Below are 22,350 nucleotides of genomic sequence, written 5' to 3' on the forward strand. Positions count from 1 at the left end.
AACTACATTCCATAAATTCCCATAGAGGCAGAAATCTCAAAGCCTGGAAAAATTAAACCAAAACTGTCTCCATGGATAGATACCACTGGTGAATACAGATATTTTTCTTGTAATTTGGATTGACTGACCCTTTAAAAAGGTGTAAAGTTGTTCTAGCTAAACTGTTAGGTACAGCTGCGTACTCCCACATCCAGCAGACAGAGAACATTATCATCCCATTGTAGCAGTGTTTTTGTTGCATCTACTGACTGGTATGTTGTGACTGACCACCTCCCTGTATTGTGATGTTCATCCATGAACTGAAATTGTATTCTGCTGGGTAAACTCAATGTAAAACATGAATGTTTTTGTGTAATAAAATGAAGACAAATTACACTCCGTTTTCATTCTTGTATCTCTTCGTTTATTGGTGCCCCAGTGCATTCAGGGACCTGAAGAAGCCACCAGCAGCTCCCACAGCAGGATAAACAGAGCTTTTTGCAGGAATAAAAATATATTAAACAGAACTTCAAGAGATAAAAACAGAGCATGTTTGTGTTTTTTTTTGTTTTTTAACATCAAAGTGTCACTTGCCTCCTACGTAAGCTGAGACACCAACTCAAAAATCGGTCTCTTAGCTTATTTAAATGCTTTAAATAACTCAAGGTTGTTTTATTACATATGAATATATAAACTAGAACTTGAAATCCCTCTTGGTGCTTAAACACAGAAACCACATGCAGAGTGATTTTTACCAGGGCCTTGTTCTTCGTATGAGGACAACAAATTTTGTAAAGCCTGGATGTTGTTGTAGGGCTATTGTCATAGCAACTCGTTGACCAAGACCTTTTACATGTTTTAGATATGAGCATGTACGTTATAAGGAAATAATCAAGATCTCTTGGTGTCGCCACACTCAATGGACTCCAAAACAAACAGTTGTATCAGTCAAGACAATCAAATGAGAAAGCCAGATTTAAGCAGCAACTTCAAAGAAACTTTTTTTTTTAGTTTGAGGGTGAATAAAACAACCAGAGAAACGTTCATTCAGTCAAGCCGTCACAACAAGCTGAGGGGAGGGAAAAACAGAGGGGCTTCATATGAGGGATATTTATATTAGCATCTTATTAACAATCAGACTGCACTTCACTTTAAAAATAAAAAACAAGGTTTTCTATCTCTGTGAGTAATACAGATAATCATCCATACATTTGAGACTATGTAGACTAGTAGTAGTTATAGAGATGAAAACATGCAGAGCGAGGAAGGAAAGGGAAGAAGACAGAATAAAAACATGAATATATGAAATGGAAAAAGAGTTTAAGATGTGAAGAACAATAATAAGTTGACAAACCATGACAGAAATCTTCCACAAAAGGACAGAGAGAGACAGGGGGGGTAGAGAAGTCAATTCTAGGTTGTTTTTTTTTAAGGTAACTTTTCTATTTATAATTTTTTTAAACCTTTTGTATTATTGTATTTGTGCTCAACAAATATAATTAATAAGATAGTAGCAGCAGCACGTGTTTTATTTTTTTGAATGTTTAAATTTTTTTTGGGCTCTGTTTTCCCATTGCAGGGGATGATGGCAACTGACCTCAGGACAGCTGAAGAGCTGGGGGGTCACGCTGGGGTCCTTTGCACTGTAACCAAAACCATCTTAACCACTGAAATTATCTGTATCACAAACATCTTTTACTGTACTTTTACTGTATTTTCTCCATCAACTCTGATGGGCAACATTTCACAAGGAGCTGCCTTTTACATTGCTTTCTTATGCAAATGGGAACACTGAATAAAATCTCTCTTTCATTGTTGCCTATTGCTGAGGGAGTTGCCCATCACTGTTGCCAAAACAACTGCCTAAATATCACAGATCAAAAAACTAAAAATAGTTTTAACTATTTTGAATTGAGGAGTTTAATTTAAAAGTGAAAGATGATGTCAGTGTGAAGGTGGTTTTGGTAAACAGGTTTCTGTTTGGTCTCTAGGAGGCACTGACTGGCTGCAGTGGCGGACAGGGGGAAGAGCTGCCTTCCTGTCGGGACAACAGGACGCTGCAGACACCCAGACCTTCTCCTTCACCACCACCTCCTCCTCCTCCTCCACTTGTTGTTATCGCCCCCATCAAAGATGTTGCCCCCTCCTGGACAGCAGCGGAGGTGGTGACGTCTTCGTTGTAAAGGCGTTTGATGGCATCGTAGAAATCATCCACCTCCATTTCATCCACCTGAATACACAGAAAGACTTATATTGTGAATCAGGTCTAGGGTTGCAACTATTATTTTCATTACCAGTCACTCTCCCGATTACTTTCATGTCTAATCAGTTAATCGTTTGAGAAAAATACCTGTCACTAAGTAAACAAGCAAATATTTACATTTAAGAAACTGGAACCAGCAATGCAACAAATTAATTAAACAATCGATTATAAGAATCTCTGTCAATTCATTTACTGTCGATTGAATAATTTAATTGATTCTCAAGTCTCTACATTAAGCTTTTTTATTTATTTATTTTTAAAAGAAAGAGACAGTGTTACCTTGCGCTTGGCGGATGCCTTGCAGCGCAGTGTGACCTTCTGCAGGTGGTTAAGATGGCGGAGGTGTTTGGGTGGAGAGAGCAGAACTGGGATGCTGCTGTTGATGGAGGAGATGGTGCTCCAGGGCTGCTGGCTCTCCTCTTCCCCATCAGCAGGTGTCTGTAGCTGGGCGGGGATGGCGGTGACGAGGGCATGGTCCCTGGAAGACTCAGTGGTGGAGGTGATGAGCCCTGGAAAGAAAAAGTTACAGAAATACTTTTATACCGATGAAGCCATCTATAATTTCCCATGCCTCTGTGCTGGGGCCCAGGCAGGTCCATGACTGGTTTCCAGTGGGACTGTGGTCTGGCCTCGGCTGAAATGAAATTGCGGGGCCGACTCAAAACACACCCTCTAAGCACCTTGTGTGGAAAATGAGTTGCAATTGTCTAACTATCCACCAGGTAGAGCAGTGATTATGGAGTTAAGCGTTTTCTGGCTTGAAATCAGCTATTCTTATCATATTTGATGTGTATGGGAGTGTGCGTTTCACAAGGTTTATAACTCAACAACTCGCGAAAAGGCTTGATTTTTAAGGGAAACTGGGCACCTTCTCTCCCTGACAACCAAAGGTTCAAATTGTGGTTACCGTTTACGGTTTGTAAAACATGTTGTTACATAAATGTAACGTAAGCGAACATGAAACGTAAAACAAAGCAGATATAAATACACAAAACTAGAGTCAGTAGACATTGTTATGCCAGCACACAGGCAGACCATGGGCAGCACCTTTTCATTAGTCATTGTACCTTTCCAATGTATGATTTATGTTAGGGCTGTGCAATTATTATTATTATTTATTTTTTTAAATCGTGATTACGATTTCAGCTAACAATCACAAAAACAGAGTAATCGAGAAAAACTATTATTTTGCACATTATGTAGTGTTTCTGCTTTATACATTTGGCCCGCCGCTAAAGGAGTGATTGCCGCCGCTCATTCAATATTTAAAAAAACTCAATTACACTCCCCTTTGAGGGGGAGCAAGTGGAACAGTGACAGGACACCGCATGTCATCACTCGTTAACGATATATCATGGATTGTAATTCTAAGATGTATGATGCTTTTTAGAAATGATTGCAAACTTTTTCATTTTGCAGTTAACAGACTTTGATGTGTAAAATTGGTGGAGTTCCCCTTTACCCAGTGTGCAGCAGGGGAGATTGGGGTCCTGGTCTGGAGGCTGCAGGGTGGTTTGGCTCTGAAGGGGTTGGTAGATGTAGACAGTGTTTGGAGGCAGGGAAGATCTCAGTGTGGACAGACTACGAGCCACCAGCTCTCGACTCCGAATCAACTCAGAGCTGTCGATCTAAGAGAGAGGGAAGAGGAGGAAAGAAGGACAAAAAGGAGACAAACACAGAATAAACGAGATGAAGACTAAATTAGATAAATTAGCCTGAAGCTAATGCCTAGCTACGTGTTCAGGAGGAAATTAGCCAACTCGGCATCCTTTTGGGCTCTAAGCGGTCTCCATCTTTCAAATGTATTTCCAATATTTACCTGGGGTTTGTAACGTCTCTGGTCATGCAACTGTTAGAAATACTGTTGTTGTTTTTGCACAGTACCTTTTGAAAAGATGCCTGGAAGTCTGGAATGTGTCTGGGGACAATAATTGTTGCACTATGACCATTAATTGCACTTTATTTTGTTGTTCTATGCTCTACTGCACATGTTTTGTATGTCTTGTTATGACATTTTGATATTTTTCAAATATTTTACCTTTCAAGGTAAAGTACATGGAATCTTAGAAATCTTTTTTTTTTTACAGTGGTATCAAAATCAAATTATTTTACTGGTATTGGCACAGACTACTGAATTTTTGGTATCGTGACACCCCTAATGTAGAGTGTTACTTGCTTCTTTTCTTTTAATGTAGTACTTTCATTTAGAACAGTAAACTGTCAGTTTCACAGGAACTCCTTTAGTAGGTGTCCTATATCACTTTTTTATGGACACCAGAATTAAATCAGAAATAAGTATTCACCCAGATCATGGTATGAACTAAAACAAAAGTAACCCATAACTATCTTCTTGAACATGTGGATGGTCACCTATTAAACTTGAAATTTACATGCAATCTAATATGCTGTGTGACTGATAATCTCTGCAGGTTAAACTGCGGTTTCCTCCTGCTAAGTGTGGTTAACGCACAAGAACTGCTTCACAGCAGTGCCACCCTGAGGGTCAACACACTCACTGCCTTGCTATACACAGTCAGGGACAATGAGCTTGAGGACAACCATGTAAACACAACTTAATGACTTTTGACCATATTAAAAAGCTGTGAAGGCCAAAGTTTTTTACCATTGCACTTTACCCTGAATACATTAGCCATAGCTTAATCCCGACAAAACACCACCATTGAATTTCAGCCTGCATGCACGTTATAACATTGTTAAAACAGAGCAGCTAATATTGTTAGGGGGAGCAACAAGTTAGCTTTGTTTCGGCTGCTTTTCCATCAACACTTCTGTTAGTTTGTTTTGGTCACATGATTCACGCTGAACATTTTAGAGCTTCTGATTGGCCACAACTTGAACCTATTAATAAAAGTCAGAGTACACAGAGGCTGTGATGTCATATCATCTTCTGTGAGGACAGCTGTATAGCATCACATCCAGGGTGAGTTACAACATTGAAACCCTTGTTCACTGCCAAAGTGGGGACAGGGAATGGTTTAACGCTGGCACCGCTAAACCTTTCAGGGATACTATAACTGCCAAGTCATCCAAGAGCGTCTGTCCTATGCTTTTGTTATCGCTGATGGGCCATTAATTCATCAGCCCTCTCCATCTCTATAGCACTGCATTAGCCTCTATAGCAGCAAGTACACAAGCAGCCCCCACACACTATTTACAGCCAGATAGCTTATCCAACAGTTCAAACCCACACCAAACTGGTGTACTCTTAGCGTGGTGTACTGCAAAATGTTCTTTTTTTTATAGAAAAAATATTTTCACGCTGTAATAGTCGGTAATAGTTAGTTCCGTGAGGTGAGAGATTAGTGAGCCGGATGTTATCAGACCGAATGGACCATATTCTGATTTCGTGGGGTTTGTGACGCAGAACCTTTATTTATTTTTTTATCCTTTTTTCTAGCTCACTCAGTAGTGTCTGCCACATGTAGGCTGAGTCCTTGACAGCAGCCTGGGTCCGAATACGACCAGCAGCCCTTTGCTGCATGTTGTGTCCCCCCCCTCTCCCCTTTCCTGTCTTCAAGCAATCCTGTCAATGTAAAGGCCATAAAAAGCCCAAAACATAATCTTAAAATAAATAAATGTATCCACCGATTTACAGTGTCTGAAAATCTATGGGGAAACATCCTGGGCTAATACAACCAGTGCACATATTATACAGTATATACTGTCCACTCTGTAAAGTGTCCTTGGGTTTCGTGAGAGGCACTTTGTAAATATAAGTTGTTATTATTGTTATTATTATTATTAGAGATGCGTTTGGTATTATTTCCAGATACAAAAGTGGGTCCATTAGCCCCTGCACTAAGCTATTCAGCTGATAACGCTACTCTACGCTAACTCTCCCAATGTTAGACCCAGGTGAAAAAAGCTTCTAGGGGGGTGTTTGGCTCGAGGTCATGGTGCAAAGGTCCCTAGGGTGAAATTACTCCAAACCATTACTTTAATAGAACATTTTACATTGAACATTTTTTGAACAGATAATGATAGCTATAAAATAGAACTATATAAATTACTCCTGGTGTGGAAAATTCACACACATCTAAAGTGCAATATTATGGAAGAACAATTTCCTTCTTTTCACATCCAATATCCAACTAAAAAATTGTGATATATTTAGCAAACTAAACTTCTGTATGTAGGAAAACAGGGAAAGGCAATACAATAATATATAAATAACAAATAAAAAACTAAAATAAATATAGCCTTGCAGTATAAATATATTTCTCAAAACACCTACACAGGCCTGTTTGAACGTCAACCGTAACATTTCCTGAAAACAGCGTGTAGTTCCTTTTTAGCAAGTTTGCTTTATTTGTCGTGCATAAATATGAACAATACCGTTGCTACAGACGGTTACCTCGGAACAATCCAGCAAATAGACGGTACCCTACGGTGCCGTTACCTGAAACAGATGATTTACATTTTAAACAGTTTAGCAACAAAACTAAATGCTCAAGGAAGATTACTAAGTTTTTAATGTTGGTTTTGAGCAGTATGCATCCCCACTAACCTGGGAAGCATTTTTAAATAGTAACGTTAATACAGCGTGTCGGAGGAATACGTTTGCTAACGTTAGCTTCTTGTCTCACCTGGGGTCTGATCAACCAAAGTCAGTGTGCCCGACGCTATTTTCCGATAAACTGTAGCGGTCATATTTCACGGGACCCGCGTGAGTGCGTTTTTCATGTTCCAGTTGTTCAGCCTCAGAGGGGAGTGATCAGATCAGTAGAGCAGACTGCGCTGCAGCGCCGTGTATAATTATGACTTCATAAACAGCTGATGGAGCAGCGGTGCGCCGCAGCTACATGTGCACGGGTGGTGCTGATGTTGCACGATGTTAATCATGCGGCGCCCGAGTGCATTTGACCGGCACATGTCAGACTGACCAGCCGGTCGCCGATCACGTGAAAATCGCCCAATTCCGGTCACCAGCCGGTCAATCTGTGCATGTGCATCTCTAATTATTATTATTATGGTGAACTTTTGCTGGTCTTCTTATCGAATTCTAAAACAGTTACATTTTACTTATTTGTGATTGTAATGTTTCTATTCTTTATTTATGTTCCCAACTGTTGGGAGTACTTTGCTTTATTGTTTATTTACCTTTAATATGTCTGTGCGTACCAAACACCAAGGCAAATTCCTTATAAGTGAAAACTTACTTTGGCAATAAATCTTATTCTGATTCTGAAGCGAGTCGGTCTGATACCTGTGCCTTCCTCAGCAGGTCAATGGTAAGAGCCAGCCAGTCAGGACAGCAGGTCTCCAGCTCCAGGGTGATTAGGGCCAAGGCCAGCATGGATCCTCTGAGCTACAGAGCACATAAGGGACAAACGTGTTCAGTGTTGAGGCACGTGACAAATCCAGATGTACGAAAACCTGAGCCTCAGAGGGTGACTTCCCCCTGTGTTGTGTTCGAAAACAGAACATGCTTAGATTTACCAGCGTTACATAAATACAGAGGAGCAGAGATATCTATTTAAACTGAGAGTATGTGTGTTTCAACCTGTATGAGTGTGTGGTCAGCCAGACAGTTGTAGAGTCGCCATGTGAGCAGAGTGAGGTGCTGAGAGCGGTTCAGTCCTAACATGGAGTTCAAAAACCCAGAACGACATGACAGCACCATCGCATGAAACTATAGAAGAGAAGGAGGAGTTGGAGCAAAAGATAATCAGCATTACAAGTCTTGCTGGCTGGGAAAGAATTTAGGTTCATGTAAATCAAGTACATTTAAGAAGTAAATAATGTTTTGTTCCATTATTTATTTTACATTATACAGTATTTAATGTTGTTATGATAATGGCTCCATGACAGATGGCACTAGGGGGTGAAATGTTGAGTGCTGTTTAACATCTGCAGATGGTAGGAACCGGATTTGTATTAATTTATTAAAACATCACATGAAGAGGGACAGACGTACGATGTGCAGGAAGTCCAGCGCTGTGGCGGTGTGCAGATCCCAGTTCAGTTTGTCCAGGATGATCCTCTCCATCCTCAGGATCTCTGATGGAGAACAGCCACAGCTGCTGGAGGCAGCCATGTCTTTCAGGGAGGGCACACGCTGACACACACACACACACACACACACACACACACACACACACACACACACACACACACACACACACACACACACACACACACACACACACACACACACACACTTTCAATATCACTCCATGTCGCACCACCAGCTCGGTCCGCTCGACAGGTATCCTAGCATGCTTTGTGCAAAGAATTTAGTTACTTCCCATACATTTTAAATGACTGCGAATTTTGTTGCCAGTCAGGTCGTGTGCAGTGGGCAGGCCCCGTTAAGGCATGTTCACACCAAGGCTTTTTGCGGCAGCGTGATTACATACAAGTTTATGCACAGATGCGAATGCACGTGTGATGCTGTGTGGAAAGCCGATCAGTGTTTAAATCCTCTTGCTGTCCCAACGTCGCTGAATCAGAAATGGGAGGAATAAAATATTGTAGCCATCTGTGGGAACCCATAGCTCTATAGTACCTCATATTTGTACAGAGACTTGATGAAAAGGGGAGCTTTCTTGGGGAACAGTAAGTGAGGAAGTAGGCCTACCCTGTAAGTTCTGAAATTAAGTGTCTGTTGTGTTGATAGCCCTGATCGATCTGGACTTCATTCAGAAAACAACCATTTAAAAATCTGTTTGCTTTTGCTTGCAGTTAGATCTGATGAAGTATGAATTCAGACTTTTTACAAATCGTCATCATGATGTAGTTATTTCGGTTTAATTTTTATCGGTTTATTACAATTAAATCACGGCAAAATTTGGACCTCAAGTAGCACTAGTAGTCTAATTCACATGGTTTTTGCTCCTCCAGATAATGTTATTAATCCAGATGAGACATTTATTTGACATATCTGGAACTTCCACAACAGGTACAAAGCAATAGTGGAGTTTTTCTGGCCATTTTGACGAAGGAAAGAAACATTGGTGCCTTTAGCTCTACACCAGCGCGAGTAATGCAAGTAGATACAAATGATCACAAAATGATCCCGGGATAAAACTCATGCAAGTAACAAAATGTGAATATCGGGGACACCTGCAGCGGGAGCTACCAAAGAGGCGGTTTTGAGTACCTTGCCAGCCGTTTATGTCCGTCTGTGGAGAGATTTTCTCACCACACTAACATCACAATCGTTCAAGATGCATTCACAAAATTTTACACGTGTGTGGTTGAAAGCAAAATGTAGGCAAAGTTCGAAAAGGAGTATGGTTTTAGCAAGGGCGCCGGAATTAGGTGGGTAGGATTTAGGGAAGGGGCCATTGCCCCCCACTTTAAGCCTCTGGTCCGATTTTGGCTGGTGGGATCTCTGATGTAAAGATCCATTATATTTGAATAGTTTTTGGTTGCACCTCAGTGTGTGTTGCCCGATTGTGTGTGTGTGTGTGTGTGTGTGTGTGTGTGTGTGTGTGTGTGTGTTCACCTCATCCTCCTCGCAGGTCTTAGCAGCCAGGAAGAAGCAGGTGATAGCGATGCAGCGCAGGTACTTTGGACGGGCCTGAAGACAAACATTCCCATCAATCAGTAAATCAATAACATGTTTATAGTTATTTGCTGAAGTATGTTGGAAGACAGCAAAGATTGTGATTTTGATTAATAATTATTTTTGTTTTGTGTTGAACTTCTCTTAAATGTCCTGTACACCCACACAGGTGTTTTAACTTATTTCACCTAGACCTCTTCTCATGTGGCTATGTACAAACTAGGGATTATAGAGAGCTTTTTTTCACAGCAGGCATTTTAACATGCAGTGGGGAACATTAGAAAAGTCAAGTAGAGACAGAGATCCAACCAACTAATGGAACTAACTTTTGCTAGCTAGCTACAGCTGATAAAGTTGGCCTGCAACATCTGTCATTTCACTTTTCATTTCATTTCGTGCCTTTGCGTCAGTCTGTCTGAAATCAATCAAACTCATAGTTTTAAAAATAAGTAAAAAATGTTAGTGGTACATCACAGCGTTATAGTACTCAAGATCAGTCTTGGTCTCAAGAATGGTCGTCTTGGAACAGACAGCATTTTTACTTGTCTCGGTCTCAGATAAAGAGTACTGGATTTTATTTCAAGACCACAACTGCCTTTTTGATTATTTTATCAAGGCATTTCTCATGATACAATAAAAAGAGGTGAATGAAGAAGAATCTTAATTTGTTTTCTTATGGGAATGTGGATCTTTCAGATCAATTTGAGGAGTGCTTTTGGTTAGCATTTTCCGCATTGTGGGATTTGCAGTCTTGGTCTTGACTCGGTCTCGCCCTGCCTTGGTCTTGGTGACGTCTTGGTTTAGGTGTAACACTGGTACATCAGTACACCACTGTTTTCACTGTAAACTGCATATGGGCAGCGAAACAATTACTGAATTATGGTTTAGAACATCAATATCCAGTTTGACACCACTGGTTATTAATAATGCCTACAACACTACTATCTAAAACATGAATCAGCATTTTTGTACTAGACTGAGGGCAGTAAGCATAAGGAAGAAGTCTGCTCTCTACTGGAACATGTGGGACATCTGTCCTGACCTGAGGGACAGGACATTCAGAACTGACACTTCCTCTTCCTGTGTAAATGCAAACTGTCAGCTATAACAAAAGACTTGTCATCATAGTTCGACAGTGGTAAACAAAGACCGAGCTATCAAGAACCTCCCACTGATCCACAATATTTAACCAAACTCCCTCCCAACATAAGGTCTAGACCAAGGGGTTTTGTTTTCCTTTTGTTTGTTTTCAGATGTTAAGCTTGAAGAGCTTTTAACTACCACCACAACCAAACTGCTCGATTAAAATACGTTTAAAAGAAAAAAAAAAATCTTATTACAAATAGTAACAATAAAACGGTGTCTATAATAATTACGTTGACACGGATGCATCTTGGGGTGGGCGATGTGGTTAAAATCCTCTATCACGGTATACGGTATGTAATTCATTGTTATGCACAAAATTTCAGAGAGAAAAAGGGGTTTGAAAGAATGCACCTTAAAAAAAAATGTAAAACTGTCATTTTGGCAGTTTACCCGTTTCATTATCAATCAATTAAAAAAAGCAACTCCACTTATATGCTAACACTCACAGCAAAATCTGTATTGAAGTAAAACTGGTGGTATCAATTTACCTTGATGGAAGCAAGGAAGCGGTCCAGGATGTTAACAGCTAAAACCAGGGTCTCCGGGTACAGCTGCAGCCTGCCGTGGAGCTCTGTCAACCAGCGCACGACCTCATCCCGCTGGGCAGGGGTAATGTCTATATCCTACAACAAACAACAAGGTTAACTACAACATCAACAGCCTCATCAAGCTAGGCGTTTAGGATGTTTGTACTGACCACTGATACACTTTTTCTTGTCCACGTTTACTAATGAGGACCACAAAATACTTCCTCATACTTCATTCATTCATTCATCCTTCTTCATACTCGTTATGACGGCATCATAGCGACATATGTATGGCGTCAGATATCATATGTCGCTAACGCAATAAAACATGTTCATATCAACATATCCCAACAACACAATGGATGAGAGAAACGTATACAATCCTTTGTTGGGATGTGCCCTTTAGTTTTATACACACAGGTTCCATTATTTGCCTCTCCCTATATTTTGTTTCATGTTTGCAGCTGCCTGTACAACTATTGGTTGTTGAATTGGTGCACAAAGACTTATATTGTCAAGTGGCAGGTAATACCTATGTGTATGAAATAATATAATCTGCCAGTAAGCATGTAATCGTGACATATGACATACAGCATATGACGCCATACATAAAGCCTAATATTACTACACTGGAGCAGATAGTCTCCAAAATGCCTACTTTATTTATTACTTTGAAAGTGTGAAAGGTGATAATTGGAGACAATTTACATTGATGCCTTTGATAATCACAATCCATCTTTGGTATTTTGTGATCTTAATATTTAAGCTTTGTTTTTCTGTGAAAAAATAAGCAAGGACACAGAATGACACAAGACAAAATGTTTTGTTTAGAAACTTAGTTTGTCAAGACAACAAATTAAGCTTATGAGAGAAAATTTGTTTTTTTTCTTCTTTAGGGCCTAAATCAGCAAGTCTGTTAAAACAGTTTAATTAATTTGCTGATTATTTGTTTAGTCTATGAAACATCAAAATTAAATTTTTGAGACGGGAGACTGGAGATAAGGTCCATCAATCAGTTTAAGGACTTTTGCCGCTGGCTGAGCAAGTTAACTTCAACTTCCGTTAAGTTACAGTGGTGTGAAAAAGTGTTTGCCCCCTTCCTCATTTCCTGTTCCTTTGCATGTGTGTCACACTTAAGTGTTTCGGAACATCAAACCAATTTAAACAAAAGTCAAGGACAACACAAGTAAACACAAAATGCAATTTGTAAATGAAGGTGTTTATTATTAAAGGAGAAAAAAAATCCAAACCATCATGGCCCTGTGTGAAAAAGTGATTGCCCCCCTTGTTAAAACATACTATAACTGTGGTTGTCCACACCTGAGTTCAATTTCTCTAGCCACACCCAGGCCTGATTATTGCCACACCTGTTCACAATCAAGGCATCACTTAAATAGGAGCTGCTTGACACAGTAAGGTCCACCAGAAGATCCTTAAAAGCTACACATCATGCCGAGACCCAAAGAAATTCAGGAACAATTGAGAAAGAAAGTAATTGAGATCTATCAGTCTGGAAAGGGTTATAAAGCCATTTCCAAAGCTTTGGGAATCCAGCGAACCACAGTGAGAGCCATTATCCACAAATGGCGAAGACATGGAACAGTGGTGAACCTTCCCAGGAGTGGCCGGCCGCCCAAAATTACCCCAAGAGCGCAGCGACGACTCATCCAAGAGGTCACAAAAGACCCCACAACAACGTCCAAAGAACTGCAGGCCTCACTTGCCTCAGTTAAGGTCAGCGCTCATGCCTCCACCATCAGGAAAAGACTGGGCAAAAATGGCCTGCATGGCAGAGTTCCAAGGAGAAAACCACTGCTGAGCAAAAAGAACATCAAAGCTCGCCTCAATTTCTCCAGAACACATCTTGATGATCCCCAAGACTTTTGGGACAACATTCTGTGGACCGATGAGACAAAAGTGGAACTCTTTGGAAGGTGTGTGTCCAAGTATATCTGGCGAGAAGGAACACTGCATTTCATAAAAAGAACATTATACCAACTGTAAAATATGGTGGTGGCAGTGTGATGGTCTGGGGCTGTTTTGCTGCTTCAGGACCTGGAAGACTTGCCGTGATAAAAGGAACTATGAATTCTGCTGTCTACCAAGAGATCCTGAAGGAGAATGTCCGACCATCTGTTCGTGTACTCAAGCTGAAACGAACTTGGGTTCTGCAGCAGGACAATGATCCTAAACACACCAGCAAGTCCACCACCGAATGGCTGAAGAAAAACAAAATGAAGACTTTGGAGTGGCCTAGCCAAAGTCCTGACCTGAATCCTATTGAGATGTTGTGGTATGACCTTAAAAAGGCGCTCATGCTCGAAAACCCTCTAATGTAACTGAATTAGGACAATTCTGCAAAGATGAGTGGGCCAAAATTCCTCCAGGACGCTGTAAAGCCTCATTGCACGTTATCGCAAACGCTTGGTTGCAGTTGTTGCTGCTAAGGGTGGCCCAACCAGTTATTAGGTTTAGGGGGCAATCACTTTTTCACACAGGGCCATGATGGTTTGGATTTTTTTTCTCCTTTAATGATAAACACCTTCATTTACAAATTGCATTTTGTGTTTACTTGTGTTGTCCTTGACTATTGTTTAAATTGGTTTGATGTTCCGAAACACTTAAGTGTGACAAACATGCAAAGGAACAGGAAATGAGGAAGGGGGCAAACACTTTTTCACACCACTGTATCTGCTGTCTGTTTGTTTTCTACCATGAATCCCGCTAAATCCTACAAACTGGTCCTTTTATACAAGTGAAACCATTTCTCGACAAAGATAGGAGGAAACAAACAAAGGGGCCCTGAGTCTTGAGGAGCTTCTCTTTCAGACAGCAATGCTATTTTAGGGCAAAACTATACCTGGTTTCCACTAAAGGGACAAACAGGACTTAACTGACTCACTTAGTTTTGAATCATTAGTAAAGCCTTTGTGACTGACATACTTCCACTAAAAGAACAGCATATTTCTAAACCAGCTTAACAGACAGACAAAACCTGACCCAAAACATTCCAGGAATTCCATTTGTAATCATCTGACAGGTTACATCTATCCAATGGAAACAATTATACTGTATGAAGAGGGTTTTATGACATGTACAACATTTTAGTTTGCATACCTAGCATGTTAAGCTGGGTTTTTAAACTGAAGCAGGGACCTCTGATGTTGGTCTGAAGGGGTCAACATGTCCTATCTGACCTGGGTTTAGGTCAGGTTGCAAATACAATCAGCTAAGTTTTTGAAAGTTTGAAAAAAAATAATTCTGGAACAGATATAGACTCACAAAACAATGCAGGTTTACTTATTGTAGTAAAATAACCCTATTGTACTGCAGCAACTTCTCAGTCATAAAACTGTGGTCTCCTTAATTCTTGAACAGATTGTACCATGTACGTTGTTGCATAAACCTTTGATAAGGACAGCAAATAACAAAAAATATTATGGAGGTTACATCACTCTGTATGCAATAGGGCTGGATGTTGTAACCAAAATCAATATGATATTATTACATATTTGCCTCAAAAATACATGAAAATGTAAAATATAAGCTTTCAAAAGCACCCGAGAAAAAAAAAAAAAAAAACACTGCCGTGACAGCTACTTTTGAAAAGTCAGTTTAAGTATATCACATAAAACATATTGTCGTGCTTGCCCCTGGTGGTATTTAGCCATGCAGATAGTAGGCCTTCATTATTGATTAATCGGCTGTACATTTTCTTATTAGATTAGCCTAAATGTTTGTCTCTAAAACATGAAAAAAAAGTGTAAAACAAAATACAATCACAATTTCCTAAAGCCCAAGGTGAAGTCATTACTTTTTGAGAGAATCTGAGAGCTGCTTCAAGGATGTTTTACAAAAACACAGACCTCCATATGATAGCTAGATCCATGTCAGACAGCAGGTAAAAATGACCAGGATTTGGCTGGTCATGATGGTGTCAATTTTCTGGCCACACAGCAAGACCATGTTGAACCAAGGCTTAAGGTTTTACATACTTTTCTTTTGAAAACATATACAAATTATATAATCTAAAAATTCCTCCTTGTCATCCGCTCTCTCTCTCCCCTTTAGGGTGAGCAACTGGAACAATGACAGGATGTCATCACTCGCGAAGTCAGGGCAACCAAATAACAGGGCGAGTACTACTTCGCTCAATCTTAGGCAAAGTGACAAACAGCGACATGAAATCCACACTCACGCGGGTCCTGTGAAATATGACAGCTACATTTTATTGGAAAATAGCATTGTGGACACTGAATTTGATTTCAATTTATCAGACCCCAGATGAGACAAGAAAGCTAACGTTAGCGAACACTGCGGTCCCTCTGCCTCTGCCTCCCCGCTGCAGGAGACGCTGTATTCCTCCGATGTGTTGTATTAACATTACTGTTATAAAACCGTTTTCCAGGTGGGGGTGCATACCGCTCAAAACCAACATGAAAAAAGTAGCTAGTAATGTTCACTTAGCATTTTAGCTAAGTGAACAACTGTGAGTAAAATGAGCGGTGACGTTAAATCACTGTTTCAGGTAACGGGACCCTATGGTACCGTCTATTTGCTGGATGGTTTCAAGGTAACGGTCGGTAGCTAACATTAGCAGATAAGCCCGTTGACAGCGACGTTATTGTTCATATTTTGGCACAATGTTTCTGAACGTAGTAGTGGTCATAGTGACTGTAAGTGTGATGTGAGATGCTAAAAAGAGATACACGCTGTTACTTTTTGACATTCAACGCACTAAAGCTTTAATTAGATACCTCCTGAATCACAATTTTGCCCATTTTAGACTGCCTGCTTATACTTACATATGTTTTTTTTTCTTAGAAAAACCTGCTTACTTCTCAAAAGTAAGGTATCAAAGTATTGTTTTGGCACCGGTGCTGAAACTCTGCTATTGGCACTGGCCTACTCAACTGCTAGGGTTAGCAGCTTGTTTGGTTGCTGCCACGACAGGCATTAACAACCTTCTGGCCACAAATCAGGGCAGCTACCTCCACAATGAATGCTTTGAACATGGCCAAATCGGATTCCATGTCCTCAACCTCTTGTAGAGATTTTGCAAACATGGGCCTAAGCGAGAATTTCCTTGTTTACCCTAACAACATGTTTGGGTTTACCTGGTTTGCCAGGCAGCCTCCCACACCAGGTAATCCAACTCACAACCAGGTCATGTACATTTGACAGCTCTTCCTCTCTCTTTCCCTGAGTGTCCAAGACATACAGCCACGGATGTGATAATACAAAGTAGTGGGGGTGGTTTGTTGTGGACAGTCCATAACTAGTACAGTAGTCCCGGAACAAACTCAAACTCTGATAATGCAGGCAACACTTGTCATAAACAGACAGATGCAAGTGGTTTGCATCTGTCAGTTTATCAGAATTACTGTGTGCATAAACATGGTCTATGGTGCAGACATACAGGTCATAATTCATCAACAATATATTTGGAAGCCGGCTGGGCTTTAACTCTCAAGCTTAGCTACTCTGGCTGCACACGGATACAAAACCAGACAACAAAAGAGCAACAGGAAGTTGATTGTGTTGCGTTGGCCAGATTATACTGGCAGAGACATAAACGTGCTGCAGTGACTCAGCAGCAGCAGATCTGGATTAACAGTCAAAGATTACCCCTATGCTAATTCCATTTACGCTAATTTGAATAGCTACAGCTTTAGATCAGCTGTGAATATGGAAACAAAGTGCAGGTAGCTGCAATAGTGTCACATGTAGAAACAGAATAGCAAAGGAGAAAAAATAAAGCACATACTGGACACAGATGCCTGAGGAGTTAAAACATGAGTGAAAAAAGTAAAGAAAGCTAATTAAAGCACAAACCACCATCATCAACATTATCATTAACCAGTCTTGTGATGACAAACTTTCACAGCTTATGCTTTCAGCAAAAATGATTTTTTTATTTCAGGATATACATATGGATGTTTACACCAGGCTTGGTCCGTGCTCAATATACTACTGTGATTGAATTAAATAAAAGAGGTCATTCATATAAATTCATGCATCACCTAATTTCATCATCACCACATACAGGCCTGGCCTCCAGGAAAGAACAGTTTGTTTAATCTATCTAATCTTGTGTTGTTCATACTATACAATGATTTATTGCTTGTCTTTGTGGAATAATACAGAAGACAAAGAGCTTAAAAAATAATTCCATATTAAATCGCAATATTTGGAAGAAAAAAAAAAAATCGCAATTAGATTATTTTCCAAAATCGTTCAGCCCTACTGAGGGCGTGATGAAACAGAACATTTTGTGTTAGTTTGAGGATGTCTCTTGAAACGTGGAAACTAGGCGGGACCAGCTGAGTCTGGTGATGGTGGATGTGATGAAACAAAACATTTGCGTCAGTGGTTTCTTTGCTCAGTGACTCACTGTGTTTCTTATACATTGCTGCTTACATGTTTTTTAAATGGATAGTTCAGTCCAGTTCTTGATTGGGATTGGCTGAGCAGTTTTAGAAACCGTTGTAAAATGCTCTATAAACAAACTGTGACTGCATCATAATTTAAGCGTTACTTTGTCAATTTGTCCACCAGGACATGAACTGTCAGAAGTATGGAACTCTGTCAAATAATGAAAGCACACAAAAACCACAAAGATACCGATGAAAACAAAACAAAGAGAGCTTACGGTACATATTGCTTCGTTGGAGAAATACCTGTCGTTGCTGCTGCCCAATCCATTAGCCTTTTATCTCCATCCATAGCGGACCAACAATCTATGGTAAGCGAAGTTAACGATGTAACTTTAGCTTTCTTGCATGTATTTGTAGCCTATTATGCTGACTATTCTTTACTATGTTAACAACTGCCAGCGATATCATTTTTGTCACAGTGTAGCTTGGTTACTCAGCTAGTAACCGGGCAACACTGTAACAAAATGATATCACTGGCAAGTGACAACAGCTAGGGGAAAGTGAGCATAATAGTTGCTGATGGAAGATACACATGGTTATAATGTAGGCTAACTGCAACATAATGAGAACTTCTTTCTTTCTTTCTTTCTCCTAATGTTAGGTATACTAGAGAGCCCATGGGGTTGAACTTGATTGGCTCAATGTTGCCATGGATTTGTAAAGTAGCCGGCATGCTTTTCACTGCGTCTTGGTGTTGCTTGGCAACCATTCGGCTAAATATCACTGAAAAACTAAATTGCTTGGCGGAAGAATGATTATTAGTTCTCAATAAATCATTGCTTTTATTGATGCTGTGCGTTTATTTTATGAAACATTGCCAGGTATATGTAGTAACAGTTTTATAAAATCAAAAACTCACAAAATGAGGTGGTATCGGAGCATAGACTTGCGTGCTCTGCGATTCCAGCATTTTAGACAGTATCGGAGGTATTTCCATTACTGGTATCGGAACAACACTTATTTAGAAAAAATATTTAAGTCGTATTTTCTTTTTTTTTAAATGATAAGAAAAGCTGCCAGTTTAGTGAAACTGGGTAACCCGTTTTCTAAAACAAATTTATTTGTGTCAATCATTTTCTAAAGTTTTTATTAATTCATAAAACAAAGCAAACTGGAATTTACCACTGAAATTATTAGTTGATTAACCCTACCAGTTCCACTTTTTATGATGCTGTATTCTAGCTGCTCAACCTTGACCCAGAAAGACGGGTTTGACTAAGTAAATCTTACTTGATGTTAATTTAAAGTTAATTTGACTGGCAAAAAAGTTAAAGTCCTTCTTACACTACACAATAATAAAAGTCGTAATTTTTAAGAAGTAAAAAGTTTTGTATCAATTTTTACTTCCTCCAACCATATGTTAAATTAAGAGTTTCTTTCTAGAAGTTGTGTTGTTACTTTGGCCAGGTCATCATCAAAAAAGCGAATTAGTACATTCATGATTTTGTCCATGTTGACATGAGTTGCTTCAAGTACAGTTATTAAAAACTTTGCAAAAGCTAAACAGCTTTTCATAGCTAGATGTCTAAACTCTGGGACAAGGCCGTTCTGTTTAAATGACTGCCATGCTGATTCCAAACAGACAGCTATGTCAAGGCAGTTTGGTTTGATCACTGAAACCTTTTTGATTTCAGACTATTTCAGCTGCTGGAAACAATTCGCTGTGACAGCACATCATATAGAGAAACATGGACCAAACTACTAAAGAAGTCAGTTATGGAGTGTTAAAGTTGTTATCTTGGGAAAAACTTATGAGACTGCTGCTTCAGTCAAACAGTACAGATGCAGCTATTCAACGGCAGAATCATTGGCCCATGCCGTGGCTCCTAAATAATTTTTTTGTCAATGTTGAGATGTATTTTGTCAGTGCATTAGTTAATGAACGGAGGCATCCAGAGGTAAATCCTCACCTGTGAGGAGGGTTTCTTTGGCACATAGACCTTCCACATCTTGGCTTCCCTAGAGGCGGCCTTTTCCAGAAGAAAAGACAGCCTCTGGCGTCCCCAGGGTTCGAAGAACTTCATTCTTTCCCCTGGTTAAGCCTACCTCCCCACTGGATACAGCTACCTGCACAGCAACACAGCAAATCAGAACATCACATATTTGAACTCTACCAGCTTGATTTATACTTAAACGGATTAAGAACAGATAGAGGTGTGAACATGGACAATATTTACTTAGGCTTAGCTGAAGTTGTGATCAATAGCAATTTGGTTCCCAACCTCTTTGGCTTGAGACCACTGATATTTACTTGTAGCCCCTGGTCAAAGTTGCATTATGTTAACAAGTTGTGCCCAGCTAGCCACAAAGTAACTTATCCCTCTCCAATTGATTTTTTTTAGAGGTCTGAGTAGATAAATTGACTCAGTAATTAACAAGAAGCAAGCAAATGGAGCAAAGTAGGTGTGGGCAATATGACCATATTCTGTGTGATGATATAAACTATCAGAGGTCATTGTTATACTGTAATGACTATCGCTTTAATATCTCTGAGTGTATTGGGGTCGTAATGTTACAAATCCATAAGCATGGCTGCTTTACAGCAATGTTGGATTATGATATTATTATAATTATTTTTGAGCCAATGTTATGAAGTTCTTTGATTTGCCAGGTGTGTTTAATTTAGACTAACCGAAACCAGACATTTTGGACTATTTTAACCATCAATGATTAACAATAGATTCCCCAGAAAATGTATTCTATCAAGATATATTTCATACTGGGATATAAAATGACAGGATAAATGAAATGTATCAACATCTCTCATCCCAAGAGCAAAGCATGAAAAATAATAAATATAATTTAGTTTAGGACAAATCCCTTTTTCCTATGCTGTTAATAACGGAACAAACGGAGCAAGCAAAGCTGATGACATTCTCAAAGGAAAGCATGTTTGTTTTTCAGAGCATTGAAGATGCTCAATATTGTGTAACAGTATCCCTTCAGTTAACTCAAAAACGTAACGTTAGTAACGTTAAGTTACTCACAGAAACAAACTTTTGACTTCGAATAAGTTAACGTTAAATAAAAGACCATATAGAGCTCTATTTATTACCCTGTTTTATCTGTGTTTTTAAAATGAGCCATGTCGTAATTTCGTTCATGCTTTACATTTATGTGTTTTGCTGAATGACAATAAAAGGAATCTTAAAAAGGCAACTATCAGTCACCGTAGAAAGTGTAATAACGTGAAATAAGTTCAAGATACTTCTCGTTTTGTCGGGAACTACCTTGAACCTCCTCAGAGACGGCCCACTATTTTGGAAATCACCAGGCTTTTTGAAGCAGGTGCATTATCGTTACCAAGCGTTTTCTTCCATTATCACTCTGAATGCGACTATTTCCTGGAATGGAGCTAGTCTCTCTCAACTCGCTAACTGACGTGACATCGCGCACAAATTCGTCCGTGTCTAACAAATAAATGTTGAAATCGTTGGCTGGTACCCTCAAATTGTGTTATTTAAAAAAAAAGTTGGAGCGCGTTTGCGACGACGACTATGCTAACTATACAATACAGGGCCATTTAAATGGCTGACTCCGACCCAGTAAGTAGACGGAGCCTCCAAGCCTCACCTCCCCTGCGCAGCGGAGAAAACCACAGTGGGATTTCATCCGGTCCACTCAATTCAAGGATAAATATAGGGGTGAAATCGTGGACCCGTTCTTCGGTTTAATCGTCCATCTTGGCGTCCATGGTGCTACGTGGTGGGGAAAAGGGGTTACAAAAATATAAAAATAAAAGAACGGAATATAGACGGATACGTCTACTTCCGAGGAGGGGGCTGGCTGGGGGAAGAGAGGAGGACAGAGGCTCCGCCCACCTACAAGCAGAAGTTGAGGCCCAGGATGGCGAAGGAATGTCCCGCCCTACTCTGTCTAACTCTGCCTCTGATTGGCTTACCCTGGTATTCACTCACTCCTCATATCTGTCTATGGTCTAACCCAGAGTGATAGAGAAAGCCCTATCCGGTGAGGATCTAATCCAACCAACTAAGGCAACAAGTACTAGCCAATCAGAGGCAGAGTAGGGCGGGACATTCCTTCGCCATCCTAGAAAAACGCAAATTCGCCAATGGGAGGACAAAACAACCATCTGTGGAATATTCCCATTATATTCATTTTAGTTAGGTAGGCTACTTTCAATGGAACTTTTTTTTTTACTTTATTAATGACAAGAGCCGGGAATGGCTCAAATAAGTTCAGATAAAATAAAATAGACTTTTGAATTCCACACTGGGGGAATTTCTGTGCTACAGCAGCACAAAAGAAAAAAATGCACACACATCAGAATAACACAAATACACATAAAATAGACATAGGAGAAAAAAATATACAGAAACAGGGGCGATTCTAGGATCAGACCTTTAGGGGGGCTCAGCCCCTAATGCGACACGGACACAGTGCCTTGCAAAAGTGTCAACCCCCCCCTGCTAAATCAGTAATTTTATTAGCCAATAATCTCTGAGC

General features: G+C 39.9%; 1 protein-coding gene across 1 annotated transcript; it reads right to left on the minus strand.

Annotated features, from left to right (window-relative positions):
* Positions 1-380: 380 nt before the first annotated feature.
* ccni (cyclin I) lies at positions 381-21,693 on the minus strand. Its single transcript, XM_028601791.1, has 10 exons — positions 21,457-21,693; positions 19,794-19,950; positions 11,408-11,542; positions 9,714-9,788; positions 8,181-8,321; positions 7,767-7,895; positions 7,470-7,571; positions 3,705-3,870; positions 2,522-2,751; positions 381-2,209 (listed from the first exon to the last, which is right to left on the minus strand). The coding sequence occupies exons 2-10, from the start codon at positions 19,905-19,907 to the stop codon at positions 1,967-1,969; spliced, it is 1,335 nt and encodes a 444-aa protein (XP_028457592.1). The 5' UTR covers positions 19,908-19,950; positions 21,457-21,693; the 3' UTR covers positions 381-1,966.
* Between the last annotated feature and the right edge of the window lie 657 nt (positions 21,694-22,350).

This window comes from Perca flavescens, chromosome 16, assembly GCF_004354835.1.
Source record: "Perca flavescens isolate YP-PL-M2 chromosome 16, PFLA_1.0, whole genome shotgun sequence".
NCBI lineage: Eukaryota > Metazoa > Chordata > Actinopteri > Perciformes > Percidae > Perca > Perca flavescens.

Bases quoted from the DNA above. Each gene is read 5' to 3' on its own strand.
- ccni (XM_028601791.1), bottom strand. From the start codon at position 19,907: ATGAAGTTCTTCGAACCCTGGGGACGCCAGAGGCTGTCTTTTCTTCTG. The intron at 3,871-7,469 runs GTATCAGACCGA...CCTCTCTCTTAG, and splicing joins ACCTGCTGAGGAAGGCACAG to ATCGACAGCTCTGAGTTGAT. The intron at 2,752-3,704 runs GTAAAGGGGAAC...TTTTCTTTCCAG, and splicing joins TCTCCCCTGCTGCACACTGG to GGCTCATCACCTCCACCACT.